A 17,871-nucleotide genomic window follows, 5' to 3' on the forward strand; every position below is an offset into this window, starting at 1 on the left:
TGCAATTCTAAACACAGTGAGTTCTCTGTCTTACAGAAAAATCACAAGCCAGTGAATGTCACTGAAATTAGCTTAATTGGTGCCTTTTAAGTCTTGCCTAGAAATACCTTCTAGGGTTCAACTTTACCTCTTAAAAAATTAAAGATGCAGCTAATTAAGAGCCACGAAAAAACTGCAAGTGAGCTCACCATGCTGAGAATGTCCTATCATGAACTCACTGAAGAGACAGCATGGAGTGTCAGCCTCTCATGATGGAACACTCAACTTCCAGGAACTAGTGCTGCCGTAAGTACATACCACCTGGCTATTTTAAATGGAGTTGTCCTTACAAGATTAAAATCTGCTCCTGGGGAGATGTTTCAATGAGTAAAGTGTCTGCTATGAAAGAATTAGGACATGAGTCCAGATTCCCGGACCCATGTGAAGCTTGATGTGGTAATAATCCCAGCACCTTAGAATGGGATGGCAGAGAGACAAAGGAGAATCTGCAGACACTGGCAGGACAGCTAACCTGGTGCACATAGCTGTATAAAACAAAAATACTTCCTCTCACACTAGGTAGAAAGCAAAGACTGGCACTCAAGGTTGTCTTGTGAGCTCCACATGGGCTTTCACACTCACACACACACACACACACACACACACACACACACACACACACACATGCACGCACGGAAAGGAGAGATGGTGCTGGCACACTTTCCTCTTCTCTCCTTCCATCTGCATTGTGAAGTATTACAGAAAGTACCTTGCACAAAGCAACTTCTCAAAACATACTGCTAAGTGGAGGGAAAGACAGGAAAAAGGACAGATGGACACTGGAAGAGACTGATGCATGGAGAGAAATGATAAGTGAATGTTCATCACCTTTCACAGCACAACAGTAACTGCCGACTGATCATTCACACTAAAAGCACAATATATTTGCCATATCAAGCTGAGTTTTGTCTGAGCATATTCTTCCTACCCTGTCAAGGAAAGACACATATATTAAATAAGATACTTCAATAAGAAAGTCTAGGTTGCCTGGAATTCTCAACAAAGTGACAAGTTTACTTTGTATCATGATGTAATTCCAAATTTTTCTATTTAGCATTTCTGTGAGGGCTCTTCAAAAGAATGCACCCATGTTCTTCCTGTTTCAACTGGGGACCCCTCAAGACTTCTCTCTTTCTCCTTGATTTCAAATATAAACCCAACTAGGACAGGGGCTCCTCCCTTCATCAAGGACAATGGAAAATGCTTTATAATAAACATGGCTTCAGTATTTTAAAATCCAGACAATTAAAATTCTAGTACACAACCATCCAAATCACATACAAAAACCAAGCAAACAACAAACAAACCAAAAAACAAAAATCCACCTTCCTTTACCGTGTTCCTAAGGACAAGCCACTTCACCCTTCTATCCTCTCTCTTCTCAAACATGCATTTACCAAGTATCAGGGGTGCAACTTGCTGTCATTGAGCATGGTGGCAAAGAGTCTCCTGTTCAGGATGTCAGGGAGCAGGATGCGGACACACAAGTCTCTGCCGTGGGCCAGTCATCAAAACATGCGAGCCACACGCCCATCAAAGCCTGGCACCCTGGGACAGGAGTCTGAATTGAGCATTTCTGCCTGTTCACAGTTTCACCCTGGCAATGTTTTCACACCAATCATTTGCCTTCTCCTGTGAATCCACACTGCCTCTTATTTTTACTCATTGCAGAGGGTGTTCCATTATATCAAAACTATTTTAAAACAGACTCATAGCAACCATAGGAATCTTAATAACTGTCATTCATCCAGCAAGTCTTTAAATATGGACCCATGCTAGGAGTTCATGTTAGAAATCCAAAGACTGAACTCAACTCCCCCCACTCACCAGGAATTGCTCATGAGTTTCAAAAGAATTGTATTAAACCCAAATAAGCATATAAAATTTGACTTTGCTGGAGATGAACAAAGTCTGGTATTCTAAATGTTAGTTCCAGGGAGCCAAAGGCTTGAAACTGTACACAGTTCAAAATGATGACATAAATTAATGGGAACATGGGTGTGGAAATACAAAAAGTATTGTCATTCAGACATGCAGATAGGGAAGCTCATTCAGTCAGCAGGAAATGTAAACATAAAACCAGAGTGAAGACTTGGGTGACTTTGATTCAACTCAACATATCATGCACCTCCACAAGGAGGAAGGCCTTAGGGTGAGGTTGATTCAATGACAAAATGATCAATCTAGGGAAGTCAAGAGAAGGGAGAACTGCACATTATCTTGGGTAGGAAGTAATAAGCACTTATAGGGTCTTTGATAAAAAAATTGAAGGGAAGGGTACGATAATTTGAATTATATCCTAGCACAATGATAGGTGTGGAACAGCCAGCAGCAGGTTAACATATTGTAAACTACTGTGGTCTTGCTAGAGTTTTTGACAAGGAAATGTGCTTTGTGTAACACCCATGAGGGGTCACAGTGCTACTATGAGACTTGTAGGCAGTAGATACTGTAAACAACCTCACCTGTGTTTAATTATAAGGTGGTCTGGTTTGGGCACTAGAATAGAGGATTAAATGCACTTCAGAGATGACTCAGGTTGAGAGTGCTTGTTGCTCTTACAGAGGACCTGTTCTGTTCCCAGCACCTACACAGTGGCTCACAGTCATGCATAACCCCAGTTCTAGATCCTATGCATTCTGTTGGCCTCTGTGGTATTGCATACATTTGGTACATATACATGGATGTAGGCAAAACACTCATATACATAAACCAAGATAATCTAAAACATGAAAAGAGGAATCCAGGAAGGCAGTGCTGACGGCGATTGTGTGGCAGAAACTGCAGTCCTCCAGGAGCCCTATGGTTTACTGGAGACCAAGCTGGACCTGTGCATATACCATCCTGGTAGAAGTTATCCTGATAGCTTACAGCTCATCAAGGTGAAGAAGTGAGTCCACATGGGTGGGGCGGGTCTTCTTAGAACTCCTGGCTGGAAGGGGTGAATACAGGTGTTTCTTGTGGCTTAGAAAACGTCAGTTTTTGGGGTAGTGTAGATAACTAAGTTGGTAATGTGCTTGCCGGGCAAGCATGGGTTCAATCCCCAGTAGCCATGTTAAAAAGCTATGTGTTCGGCCTGTGTCTACAATCCCAACACTGAGGCAGCAGAGACAGGGAGGTTGCTGAGTCATGCCCAGCCAGCCAGTTTAGCTGAACTGTTGAGTTCCCGGTTCACTGAAAGACCCTGTCTCAAAACATAAGGTGGAAGTGAATTGAGGAAGACTCCTTGGTGTGAACCTCTGGTCTAACCCACTCACATATGGATACACACATGGACACAGAGAGAGGAGGGGGGAGGGGAAAGGAGGATGGAGGAGAAGGGAGGGAGAGAGGAAGGGAGAGAAAGAGAGAGAGAAAAAGAGAGATAGCAGTTTTTTCACAAGTTTACTCTGTGAACTCACTCATGGTGTTAACTTTCCTCTGTTTTCTTAATTTAGAGCAAAGACATAGCTCATCCTGTCTGTCTGCAACAGGGCTAAAGTAACCTCTGAGGCCCATGATCCCATAGTGAGTCATGGTATGTAGGCAGAACACTCATATACATAAAACTTCCACCAGGATGGTATATGCACAGGTCCAGTTTGGTCTTCAGTAAACCAGAGGGCTCCTGGAGGACTGCAGTTTCTTCCACACAATTGCTGTCAGCACTGCCTTCCTGGATTCCTTACATGTTTTATAGATTATTTTGTTTTATGTATGTGAGTATTTTGCCCAGATCAGCATTTGCGAGACCACAAAGGACACATGGTGCTTTGCCTCCCAGAATGACACCCTTCGCTTACCACAGCCTCCCTCTTGGCTTCACAGCAGCAAGTTCTCAAGAGAGCCCCATGGGACAGTTAACTATTCTGAAATACAAACTCTCAGAAGCATAATTCTAGTTCATATTATGCCAATATTTTTACTTCAAATCAGTTAAAATGGGCTTCTCCCATGTGTGTGCAAGAGGCCAGAGAAGGACACTGGGTCCTTCTGTCTCGATCCTTCACAGCACAGGCCTGTGCATGGCCACATTTACATCGGCACTGGGGATTTGAACTCAGTTCTTCATGTTGTGCATCAAGAACATTTATCTACAAAGTCATCTCCCCAGCTTCTAAAATGTCAGTTTGACACTTGCCCGAAATTAGAAAAGTGCTTCACTTTGGAAAGCTTCTTTGTCAAATTTCAGACTGCAATGTTTTCAAACTTAAAATACATGTTTTTTTTTTCTCCATCACAAACAGGGCCTGAATATTTCATATTTTGTTTCTCGTTTGCTGTATACATCTTCACAATGTGCACCAAAGTCTTCAAATGTTCCTAACAGATGGTTTCAAGTGCTACATATTATATAGAATTAAGTGGTTGGCTTTGTAAACAAATGCATCACAAATTAAAATATTTTACAGCTTTTAAATCATGAAAGATGTTCAATAGCAGCATGTTAATGAAAATCTAAATGTAAACATGGAAACACTAAATGATACTAAAGGATTAGCTAACTGCTCATGAAGTAAATTATTCCTTTAAAAGAGGTGCCTTTTGGTAGGGTTCCCTGTAATCTAACCTTTATTAATCTAAAGATGACAATCAATTTTACCTTGAGTTTTTCTCCATTCAACTCCCAGGACTTTATCCGTATTCTCTGTAAGACCTCCTTCGTAACTAGGAAGGTAATAAACTGGACCCAAGCCCCCTGTGTTCTCTTAATGTTATCTTAACCAAAAGCTTTCTGAAAGAAGCTGCAGCTACAGGTCCAAATGGAACTTTCTAAAATACCTTCACTCTCCAGGGCAGACCCCTAATATTAGGTTTCCATGAGGGATGAGTCTGATGAGGACATCAAAGCTGTCATCCAAGGGTTAGCTTACCTGAAGTGAACACAGGAACTCTCTGAGTATATTTCAGTTAATGTCATCAACATTACTGTAATGAATGAATCCACAAAGGCATTCTCTGTCAGATGTGGCTTCATATTACCCTTATTTAAGACAGTGCATAACCACCTTTCTTCTGACAAGACTTAAAACTTCATCCTGTATTAACTAATGAAAGAGATTTAAACTCAGTTTTAACCTTTGACTTTATCTACTAACTTATATGGGTGTGTGCACTCACACCACAGCACATCTATGAAAGCCAGAAGGCAACCTGCAGGACCCAGATCTCTCCTTCCACCTGTGCACCCTGGGGATTGAACTCAGGTCATCGGGTCTAGTGGCAAGTACTTTTACCTGCTAAGCCATCTCTCTGGCTCTCAACTAAGTTTTGATAACAAAAAGAGCAGAATTCTTTTAATGAACAGTTTTTTTTTGACAAAATACAGTGACCACCACAAAGTTGGAAAGTGGCTGTTAAGCAAAATTCTCACCTAAATGTACCAGCTAGCTAGTCATTCACCTTGGTGCATTTTGGATTTAGGTATATATGTAACATATGTTCCTACCACTGTCTTTCCTATGGCAGTATCTTTGATTTCACGTAGGACCCATTTTAAGACTTGGGAAGGGTCTGGTAATCCATACTATTAGGTGCTGCTCCAGGGACAGTCTGTGAACATCAATGATAAAATCCAGCCATCTTTGCTCATCTGAGTAGATCCAAAAGTAGGGTAGAATTTTAAATGGTTAACACATTTCAAAAATATTAAATGGACAGGTGGCTTAGCTCTTAAGCGGAGGTCCTGAGTTTCAGCACCTACGTATGCTAGGAGGCTCACAACCACCTGTAACTCCAGCCAAGGGATCGTACACCTCTGCAGGTTCCTGTGCTCTGGAGCTGGTTTCTGGAAAGGGGTTTCAGTCTGTCTTTGTCTCTGTGATCTTTGAGCTCTTCTAGTTGCCATGTATCAAGTTGCATGGCCCTAGTGTGTGTTGGGAGAGACACTGTACTCCTGCTCAAGCCACCTGTGAGAACGTTGGGTAAGCCTGCTGCCTCCTGCTCTTCTACTGTAACAAGAGTAAGGAAGAATTTGAGTAAAATGACAGCAGCCAAATCTTTGTTATGCTTTTTCAAAGAGAATCACCAATTTTGGTACTGATAGCATTAGCCAGACATTATCTTGAATTTGACCACCCTGCATCAGAGTTGAAAACCCCTAAGAAATCTGTGATCTTGTTTTCTGCCATGTGTTTTCTGCATGTGGTGGGACTATCAACTGATAAAGCAATGGACATTTAGGCATGAAATTTTACTGTGTAAGAAGTATTAGAAAAGTAAGCACCTTGGGTTCAAATAATTAATTGTAAGCAACTGCATTCCCAGAAAGATAAAAGTGTGAACATTTGTTATGCAAGATTATTTGAGAAAAGTATAAAATGTGAGGCATTTGGATCATAAGCCCATGTGAACAAATACATTTCTGGGACAGGAAGTATCCTGACAAATGACCGCCTGTATGCCCCTTGGCTTTTGGCTCCCAAACTGTCTTCAAATGCCTTTGTCTCTGCAGATGGAGAATAAGACTAGGCTAGTGTTAGCTAGTGAGCAGGCAAACAGACTAGAGAGGACACACCCTAGAAGGGAAGAGGCAGGTTAAAGACCCTGCAAAGCTAAGAACCCATTAGAAGGTAGGAGGATATGCGGCTCTGTAGAGAAAGCTCTTACTCCAGAGGGGCTGACTGATATCTAGGAACACACATGGACTGCATCTCAGAGTCTGGACTCTAGGTTCTACAGCAACATAAGTACTGAATGCACTGCCATTTGCATGTTCAGACACACATGTGCAGTCACAGGTATGAGAGCCAGTCCTTCTCAGACGGAACCTCAGATGAACAGGTATACGTTTGGATGGCCATGTTGAGGGCTGTGGACTTGTGTGGTGTCAGCCATAAGTGGAAGATAAGTAGTTAGAAACGCCATCTTACTCTTCCTTGGCTACAATCTCCTCCAGAAGTGTGTGTCCTTCCTGCCTGAGTTGTGAAAAATGAAGTGACACAGAAGAAAGCTCTTGCCATGGCCTCCCCTGAGTGCCAGCACTCATAAGGCATTTTCCACCTCATTTTAGATCCTGGTCCTCTGGCAGCAAGTCTCGTGGCAGAGCTTATGTCTCTCCACACGTGCTGAAGAAAGCTTGCCCTTAAGTTCTTAGAAACTGTGCTGGGGCTAGGCAGATGGCTCAGGGACAAGAGGGATTGCTATTCAGGTCTGACAGCCTGAGTCTGATTCCAAGTAAAAGCTGGGTAGAGTGGTGTAAGGGCCTTTAATCTTGGCGCCCTATGCACATGTGCATGTGCTCGTACTCTCTCCCCCTTACACACACACATTAACAGAAAAGATAATTCACTGTGTATGACTCTTCAGAACCATATTCTCTACAAGGCAGGTTTAGTGGCCTTATTGAACACATGCTCCAACACAATCGGTCTCACTATCAAGAGACAATAAAGACGTCTACAGAAATGCATGATGGGAACAGCTTTATCTACAATAAGAAATTCTGAAGACTGAATTAAGTTTAAACACTTTAATCAACTATAACAAATCAATTATCATATATAAAAATTCTGACTCATGCATCAGATTACATAAATTATACAACTGTCACATTATACAATGTTTATATACTTTTGTACCTGCAAAAATGTATATGAGTTACTAAGCATTTACTTAAGAACATAGGGGTAGTACTCTTCAATGATAAATAATGCTTACATCATTCAAACACTTGCTAAGAACATACATTTCTAGATCTGCAGCATTTGTTTTGTACCTCACAATACAAACAATGTAGAAGCTTCAGAAATTAAAAGGCCCAAATATCATTAGGTAACAGACTTCAATTCCATTGTAAGTAGTTTTAATTTTTTGACAGAAAAGTCAATGAAATAAAATGTCAACTTTAGTTTAATGCTTGAAGAGCTTCTACACATCTTATTAAATACATCAGGAAGCCCTTCATATGCAGATTAATTAGTAAAGGTGCTACCTATTGCATATTAAATACCTCCAAGGACAGCATCTGGATTATTAAAGTTATAAATCTGTGAAAATGGGGGCTTTCAGTATGTGCTGACAGACCCTCTTCTCCAATAGCACCACGAGCTTGCAGTGCGGTCCTTCCCTCTGAGAAGAGATCATATGACTGGGCATGCTCACACTTCACCCACTCGCACCAGTGACACCTACTGCACCTAGAGACAGATGATGGCACAGACAGCAAGGAGTCTCAGCCTGCTTCTCTAATCCAGGGTAAGCTGCTTTTTTTTTTTTTTTTTAGGGGAAAACAAAAGCTTAGTGTAAAAGTTATCACAGCTACTTAGAAATATCAGGTCTTTCTTTTTTATTTCTCATTAAAAAAAATTCTCCTTGTTAAGAATAAGCACTCACATCGGGGTGGGAAGCAGGATGCAGGAGGAGTGGGGAGTTGGAAAAGTGGGACATGAAGAAGCAGGTCTGTCACTAATGAGCTTATTTATTTAGGTTTCCACTCATGAAACCCTTTTAAATACAAGGCAACATTTTCACAGTTGGAAAATTACAACTAGAACTTGATTTACTGCCAAAAGCAATACATGTAGTTATGTATAATCTATGAATAATACTACATTCATGGGAGGAGGGCAAAACTGGGGTCAATGCAGAACAGAGCAGCAAAAGGCAATGCTTCCAACACTTACCATGAGTGGGTTATATGGTATCTTATATACAACTCTAAGCAATGACCTTGGTGTTTAAGGAATGACACTTGAAGTCCCAGAGGCAGGGCGGTGTGGCAATACTGTCAAGCTGAGCTTAGAACTGACAAGAGACTGCTTGTAAAATACTGTTGTTGTTGTTGTTATTGTCGTTTTAAGAAATAGTTTAATTATGTAACAGAAGTGTGTGAAATTAAATCAGTCTTGATTCTGTGATTTTAAGAAGTCTTGTTGGTAGAAGTGTTTTTGAGTATGTATTTTTAGGCTAAAATCAGAAATAAAATGTTCTTAAAAATCTATTGCGCATGCACTGTTTACTGAAATATACATTTTTATGTCCACCTCTAAGATAATACAAAAATAAATCACTAGAATACTCCATGTTCCACTTGGAAGATAAAGCAAGTGTCTCTCTGGCCTTCTTTCTACAGTGCCCAGCTCACACATGTGCTTAGACACTGCCACATGCTATGTTCTCTGGAACTCGGTTTACTTGTAAGTTTGTTATGTTGACTAATGATAACATTAAGCTCATGAGTGAAACTCTTACCATTAGAACACAACATTTTCCAGAGTGTAAATGCAGACTTTTCATTTGTCTCAAACTTTTGTTTTTATTTAGCAACAAGAATTATGCCTCAGATAAATCTCACTGCCTACCAGACCTGGGCAAAGCTTCACTCCAGATTCTAAGAAACAACTACCCACTCAGTCTGGCCAGTCAGTAAGTGTTGTTGAATCCATGCACACAGATCCTAATGGAGGCAAAACTGTGCCTTATGACTTACTTCTCATAAAAAGGAACAAAGGCATTTGAACCATGCTTTTTAGATGAGATTTATGGGAAACTTATTCTGAGGACAAAAGCAACAGACAGCTCAGGTCTCTACTGGACTGAGACTCTAGAAAGGACACACTTGGCTAATACATGTTATTGTACCTGCAGACAGCTGTCATAATACTGAATACATGGATTTGGGTGCTTTAAAAAGTTGTAGAGTCTCAGCAATGCCATGATCAAAATATGCTAAGAATTTGATGACATCTAATAAATGTTCATTTTAAATGGCACCATTTAAAAACTAATATTTACCAAGATCTCATATGGGAAAATCAGGTCTACCTTAGATTTTGAAGTTTATTACAGAATCACTTCAATTATTAATTAAATGGAAGAAAAACTGATTGTAAAAATCCATTTTCCTCCTCTATTTTAATTTTAGAAAAGTACTGAAGTTTATATTTGGGGAAAAATTTACTTCAAAACCCATGTTTTCTAGAAAACCACAGAAACTCAGAAAATATAGATAACAAGGGATTTTTGTGACTAAAAGTTATGAAAATCAGCAAAACTATAATCTCTGCTTTCATTTGACTTTCAGTGAAGTCTTACTAGAGACAAAAATCAGGAAAATGCAGCTCATTTCAGGGCTACAGAATGTCCCGGCCCCAGCCTGTATGCAGCCAGTCTTCATACCCTCAATTTAGAAAGACTGTCTACTTCAGAGTGTTTAGATCTGAAAGGTTGAAATACCAGCAGAAGACCTGCAATATTCTTATCTCATCACTTTTCACTTTAAATTTTAGAATAATTTTATACAAATACAGAAAGCTAATCCACAGAAAACTACCATTCTAGGGAGACAGGTTTAAACAAAGACCCCATAGTGTGTGACATCAATCTTCAAGGGTAGATGTGGGCCGCCTCATGCTGTATGTCGGTAGAGACCTGCTCTCAACACCCACAGTTGTGATGAGTCTTTGGTTCAGGGCTCAAAGGCAACCATCTGTTCTATTAATGATGAAATTGAAACCAAGCCCAACCTTCATTCCTAGAACTTGCTGTTGCCTTGGGTTATCAGGCAACAGACAGCCACCCCACCCACCCCAGATCATTTTCAGATGTAATTTTGCACAGGTGTCTTTGCTCAGGATACACAGCAGAACAAACCATACTACCCTATCTCTTGCTTATACTTTCCATAAACTCAAACACCAGGAGAACACTGGCTGAAGAAATCCATGCTTCTATGAAAAGAATAAAGAGCTCTAAACTTTGTCATTCCTTGAAGTGACTTGAGATAATCAATTTTTGGGACAGTGGTTGGGAATAAAGTTAGAAGCTGGAGCTGAATGTAGTGAATCCTTTCAAAATCAGAGTTCAGAGAATCAGGAGTGGGTTGAAGTAGCTTCTCCACAGAGGTGGGGTGGCCCAGGTGACAAGTGGTCCTGGGTGTATACTACAAAAGCACATTTTAAACTATGAGATTGATATCCTAACCTTAGAGGCAACCACTTGTTTTTAAATGTCTTTAAAACACACGTGTATGAGGTATATGCATGTACTTTTTATATACAGAAACACGTGAACACACACAGTCATGTATGAGGAACTGTTTTTTCAGTAGTGTTTATAATGAGCAGTGTTCTGACACTTAGTGTGTCTGTTTATAATGAGCAGTGTTCCTGATACTGAGTGTGTCTACAGACTACTGAGAATCCAACAACAGTATCAATTCTGCTTTATGGAATCTATTCCTGAGGAATAACTCATGGACTGCTGAAGATAGTTCCAGGCCTAGGGCAGACAGGGGTCCAGCACCCAAGTGATGCCAGAGAACTGCTCAGTCATCAAGGCATGGCTCATTTTCAGTTTAAGAGTTTGGAGTATTTTACCCACTCCAAAGGTTACTCTTGATAATACCTATGAGTATGAACAGGGCTGACAACTGTTCCCAATGACAGGGGGGAGGAGGTGAAGCCTGACTGCAGTCTTTTCCAGTAACATATCCTTCTTTCCTTTCTGCCTCCCCCAACCCCCGGCTCCCTTCCCAATCATAAACAGTCCTCTTGACTCCCACTAGCTATTGGTGAACTTGCCAGCTTTCCTGGATGGCTCGTAGGGCACTCTCAGGATGCTGGGTGTCTCTTCCATCACCCTGACAAGGAGGTTGTCAATGTAGTCCTCTAGCTCCCGGATGTGGGTGTCCTTCCTCCGAAGGAGTTCTTTGTGCTTCACCAGCTCCTGCAGCACCTCTTCGTAGGTCAGACTCCGGTACCCAGCTGTGGCATCGAAAGGATTGTTGTCCTGGAATGAGATGCAGACTTGCTTTAGCAGGCAGGACACAGACACATACATTAAGAGCTACTCAGAATTCTACCTTCTGTTTTTTCTGAAACTGATAAAGTTTCTCTCTAGTTGTAGCTAGAATCATGGTGACAATTGCTGAGTGCTACTCAGTCCCTGGCAAGAAGGAGGGCAGACAGACCAAATGCCTGATTCAATCCATACCTGAAACTCCTTCTTACAATGGAACAACTTCCTAGAGCCAGAGACAGTCTATATCAGTGAGACCTAAACCACAGCATGAGTGTTGAGGGTATGGCTCAGTGGCAGAGCACTTGCTTAGCATGGAGAAGGCCCTGGGTTCCATCCCCAGCATTCTGGAGTGGGCGGGATAAGACATGCTCTATAGTTACAAACAAGTTAGTATAATGAAAGTCAGTATAAATAGATTAAAACTGAACGTTTATAGGAATCTGGCCAAAGGACGGCCAAGAAGCTATAGAAAACTGCATATATGGACACTGTCCTCACAGAACGTGCACTCACACTTGCATCTGGGCTTCTCTTGATGATGGCTCTGAGAAACAGAAATGCCAGGCTGATTCTCTAACTTGCTGAGAAATGATGAAAGGCTCCTGGAGCTAAACCAAGGAGCACCATTCACAGGTATGGCTTCTGCCTCAGGTAACCACGTGGTGAGCTGAGTCTTCATGAGTAGTGGATGTTTTAACTTCCCATAAATAACATCCTTTGTTTGATGTTGTTTCCCTCTTTGCCCTGTTATCAGGAAGCTCAGANCTCAGCTATAGCCACATTAGTACTTATGGTCAGAACAGCAACATGTCCTCTCATCTGACTTATTTACCTAGCTAATGATATTCAAGTAGTTAAAAAAAAATCAAACAAAAGCATAAATGCAACCAAAAGAGGGTCTTGCTTCAACTTGTTTGATTCTATCAGTGTTGTGACACTGAAATCTAAAACAAACACCATGTGATGATGAAGATGGGCCATTAATATTTCCCTAGATTTCTATGCTCTGGGATTTACATTTCTAATTTGTAAATGTCTAGATACAAAGTAGCATATTTTATGCCTTTAAAACATAGTTCTATCCCTAAACCCAGTAATTTAGGATGATTTGTGTCACTTCCTGTCAAACACTTCCATTTTGCTTTAAGAAAAATTCACTGAAATATTAAGGAACCTGGTTCATCCAGCAGAGGATTAGTGAGGTCAGAGGAATGCAGAAAGACTCTTGTCCCTACAGAAATTATATGTCTTTCCCCTCATCTCATCTACTTTGACTGTGTTGTGTGTCTAGTATATGCTCCTACTGCAAGACCTCAGGGCAGAAACCAGAGTGACACCTCATTCCCTCCAATGTCCCTTCCTCTGGATGTACAAACTTTAGGCTGAAAACTGTCTCCCATACCCCAGGCTTCAGAGTTTGGGTAGTAACAGCTTGTAACAGGTTTCAAAGTCTCCAGGCAGAAATTGTCAGTGGGGTGACAATTATCAAACCAGGGCTCATGGTCCAGTGGCCTGTCACAGGCCAGGGAAGCATGACTAGAAATCAAATCTGAGAGAAGCAGCTTCGTGACTCCTACTGCACCATCAAGCATAGGCAGGTCATCTTTGAGGAGATGAGCCTTGTCCTAAGGAAAATAAGCCATTGAAGGATTCTAAGCAGAAGTGAATCACTTCTTAGTTTTTCTTTAAGCATAAGTATCTTTGAGGCAATGCTCTAGGAAACTGACCTGGCAACCAGGGAAAATATCACTTGGGAGAGCAGAGGTTACTTCCAGAGCTACTTAAATACTGAAAATATCAGTTTGGATGCTTTAAAAACCTTAACAGCCTCTATAATGCCACAATAACAATATGCAAAGGATTTTTAACATTTAATAAGTGTTAATTTAAAATGGTACCATTTTAAAACAATGCTTCCCAAGACCTCAAACAAGAAAATCAAATCCTTTACTAGATTTTGAAGTTTATCATAAGCTTAATTTAACTGAGTAAATACAGTATTTAAGAAAGTGAATTTAAATTCTGTGAGATATACTTTAAACAACTTAGTTTTTCAATTAGCAAATAGGAGAAGTTGAAAATTTCTGAATTACTTGTGCCCCAACATTTCAAATGTTGCTATTAACCCCATATGGACAATTTTAGAGCTAAGTTCTAGCTTCTACTTTCCCTCTTGGATCAGTTAAGCCTATAAAATAATGCACTGGTCACTGGTGGTTTAGAGATATATTATAAATTAATTATACTCTCATAAAATATACATCGTATTATGCATTTTTCTAAAGACAAGACAAACTAAAGCGAGTTTTTAATTAGTCAGAAATAAGCTAACCTTTGTACTTTAGTACAAGTAATATTGTATAAGAATGAGGCAGGAAGCAGGCTGAGTGTTACATCCCCTATCTGATGAGACATATCCTCCTACCCTTTCAATCCTGTTATCTATTGACTGACTTTTTTTTCTGAACTGCATTTTAAAAATAATAAAGTTCAACTAATGTGATTTCACTTTTCTAACAAAATGTTTATTGGAAAAAATTCTAAGAATAAAGGGTCATGAAAGTTAACTAAATGGGTTATGTTACTTACAGGTTGTCTGCTTTTATTTCTTTAATGAACTTTACATAATAACATCTGTTCAGATGCTCTAATTTTAATCAAATTATATGCAAATGCAATGATTTTTCAAATTTCAAAATATAAGAGCATACATTTAAAAATCACTTACATAGTTAATATTGTATCAATCACACAGGTTAATAATGTAGGTAATATTTTAACATTTATCTTAAAACAACAAAGATAAATAACATGCCCCCAAAATTCCATATGACATAAGCAGTCTAAATGCCATGGTAGGAGTCATTTCAGTCTTGCAAGATTACCTAGTATTTTAGAATACTGTTTAATACTTTAGAAGTTGAACAAGATACAACATATTCTTTACCTTTCTCACCCCAGCCTCCTTCCTAGAAATACATTTCTATTCTTAGTAAAGTGCTGTCTTTTTTATGGGTGAAAATTTTACCCAAAATTCAGCATCCTATTTCTGAACAGGAAAACATCTTAAAGACACATGTACCATAAACTATACTTTACTCTGGGAAAAAAATAAAAATAATTAATACAGCTCAGACTTGGCTCCAGATTTTACTTAATTTTTTTGAGAACCAAACAAATTTTCTAATTTTAGAAAGCTTTAATTCTTAAACCAACATATTACTATACTTACACACACATTTATAATGTCAAAGGAAATGATAAAACTAATATTAACTAATATAAATGAGGTTAAAATGTTTCCTGGTTATAAAAAATAGTTTGTTTTTTCTCAAAAGTAAATTCTCAAGAAAATACAAAAACTGTTTTTCAAAAGGTATATTCAGGGAGAACTGAGAACCCCAACCTCAAAACAGAGAGCAAACGCAGCCGCAATGGGGCCGCCGTAAACAGAGCAAACGCAGCCGCAATGGGGCCGCCATAAATCCAATGTTCTGTCCCCATGGTTCACAGACAGTATACATTTTAAAGAGGTTTTCCTGTTTTGAAATTTAATATACATTTTTCCTGTCTTGTTTCTTCCACAACTAATCTTTCTTTTCTACTTCGCCTCTGCTAAAAGTAAAGTCCCTTATACAGATACAAAGATGGAGGACTGGGTAAGAAACAGCCCTTTATGAAGTTTTAAACCAGAATTTTAAATAACAAGACTCATGTGGAAGATTCTCAGATGTATTAGCTATTTTTACCTTATAAACAATCTAGCCTTTTAAACTAGGTAATACACACACACACACACACACACACACACACATACATATACATATATATTATTACAATATTTAAATTCAGACAAAAGCAAATTATAAAGACTCAAAATAACTGAAGATTTAAAGAAAGGTTACCCTGGTAACCAAATATTGGTGGGGTCCTAACTGACATCCAAGGCAACTGGAGGAGAGAGGGAGGAGATGAAGGCTGGCGTTCTCAGATCATCTCATTATGGTGTAATGAGGACTCTGCTCTGGGAACATCATCTCAGCTACTTTCACATCCTTTGTCTTCCTCTCTTCATCTCCCTTTCAGTTCTTAATTAGGCTTTAAAGAGCTCACACTGCCCTTTCAACTGGCTACTGCTCCTGCCTAAACACCGAGCCTCCACAGACAGGTGTTGGCACCAGCATAGTCGACATACAAACCTAATTACACAATACTCCCTCCAGAAGGAGAGAAAAATAACTTGCTGGATGTCTATTACTGGAGAACTTCATGTAAATTACTTCAAACATCTTGTAATCTTCAACATAAAAATTGTTCAAATAACTTCTTCTGAAAACTCATCTGTAAGGACTCTTTCTCCTCTTAATTGTATCTTGCAGTACATTAGCAACACCTAGTAATCTTTTAACTGTCATTTAGAATAGTTAGATTCCAGAGAAAAACAATCACACATCAAGGATTCTGTTATCACCTTTAAATCCTTGAAGTAAAACAATTTTCACATTTTATTTCTTTAAAGATTTCTAAGGATGTTTTAACACTGATAAATTACAAGATTTGGAAAAGTACATCTACAAGCCTATGGAAATTGTAATTAAGGTTACCTAATAAACAATAGCTACATATTAAATCAATTTTTGATGTTGCATTTTTGAGATTAAGTAACAGCTGGTATAATTCATTTTACTATCTGATCAAACGCTGACTTCATATCATCTGACATTGCTTGGAGACTGCCACATTATAAAGACAAATACTTATAAAGCATCAAAACTTAGAAATCATTTACACAGTCTTCTACAATTCTTTAGACAGAAAACTGCCCTTAAAATGGTTTATAAGATAGACTATAACTCCACTTTGACTTCTTTTAGATAAACATATACTAGAAATTGTGATATACAATTGCTAGAAAAAATTTAAATACATCTGGATCACACATATTAAGGATAGATAGTTGAAACAGCAGCCACTGGCCTCTTTCTTTTATTCAGTGAGAAAGTAGTTTTCCCCCAAGAACACCTGCCTGTATTTTTAGAAAGTGATTTATTCTCCCAGTCAACAAATTTAAGAGAACTCAAATGTAACTGAAAACTCCTATACAATCCCAAACTTCAGGTAACAATGAAACAAAGTTAAGCTATCTCAGCAATTCTTGCAAACTACACACATCCATTTAGCTAGCTGACTGCTGCCAATCCTGAGAAAGATCTGGTTTTGGTCTGACTTGGAAGGTAGGTATCCTGAGGCTTTTGTCTTTCCAAAGCCTTTCCTGATAAACCATGGTCTCTTACCATGTTGCTTTCCTAGTGAATATCAGCAAGCAGCTCTGCTCTTTATTCAATTCCTGCCCCAACAACAAATGTTAGCTACTTTCACAACTATAATGTTGACTCTGACATACAGCTTTCACATTAAGGTCACAAGTTATAAACAAACATGTAGATCCTAGATAGATGTTCAATTATAACTACATCAGCTTGGGTTGTCTCTGAGCACATACAGAAGTCACACTCATTTGTATAGTAGAGGCAAAGTCTCAATTTGATCTTCTTTCTCCCTAAACCACCACACTGACCAATGTTACTTCTGCCACTGAGGTGTTTAAGGAGACAGAGGCATGAGGGGAATATGCTAGAGAGAAGCCACGCTTGCTCTCTGGTGATCTTGTCACTCCTTGGTAACTTACCGGGATTTTCCTGAGGTCTTCACTGCTTGTTGGATTCATATGAAAACTAAGTAATAAAGCATAAAATAAAGGTTAAACTTGGCAGTCTACATGGTAAGAAACAGAAAAAGAGAAACATTTTACGGCACACTGCAACATGTCTGTCTAAAGTCCTAACTTAGGTAAGTGAAATTCAATTCAAGAAGTAGAAGCAAAACAGTATTTACTCAACATCCTTAAAGCATTTGCAGGTTTAAGCCCTGAAAGAAAATCCTCCAGTATTCAGAATCAAGGAACCATAAATCTTAAATACAGTTTCTAAATATCTTTAAGCATAGTGACTTTACCAGTAAGATACTTCTTTAAAGTAGTTCTTATAATATACTCATACACACACACACACACACACACACACACACACACACACACACACACACACACAC

General features: G+C 39.2%; 1 protein-coding gene across 4 annotated transcripts in view; it reads right to left on the bottom strand.

Annotated features, from left to right (window-relative positions):
• Window positions 1-7,467: 7,467 nt before the first annotated feature.
• Rab11fip2 (RAB11 family interacting protein 2) overlaps window positions 7,468-17,871 on the bottom strand; it is a 40,572-nt gene continuing 30,168 nt past the window's right edge. Inside the window, exons 4-6 of one of the 4 annotated variants that reach the window (XM_021204870.2) lie at window positions 17,450-17,495; window positions 11,541-11,748; window positions 7,468-10,900 (exon numbers count right to left, since the gene is read on the bottom strand). In XM_021204870.2, coding sequence (XP_021060529.1) covers window positions 10,830-10,900; window positions 11,541-11,748; window positions 17,450-17,495 — 325 coding nt within the window. In that variant the 3' untranslated portion in view covers window positions 7,468-10,829. Of the gene's footprint in view, window positions 11,749-17,449; window positions 17,496-17,871 lie in introns of all 4 variants that reach the window. The other 3 variants (XM_029539303.1, XM_029539307.1, XR_003843929.1) reach the window with 3 other exon arrangements.

The sequence above is a fragment of the Mus pahari genome, chromosome 1 (assembly GCF_900095145.1).
Source record: "Mus pahari chromosome 1, PAHARI_EIJ_v1.1, whole genome shotgun sequence".
NCBI lineage: Eukaryota > Metazoa > Chordata > Mammalia > Rodentia > Muridae > Mus > Mus pahari.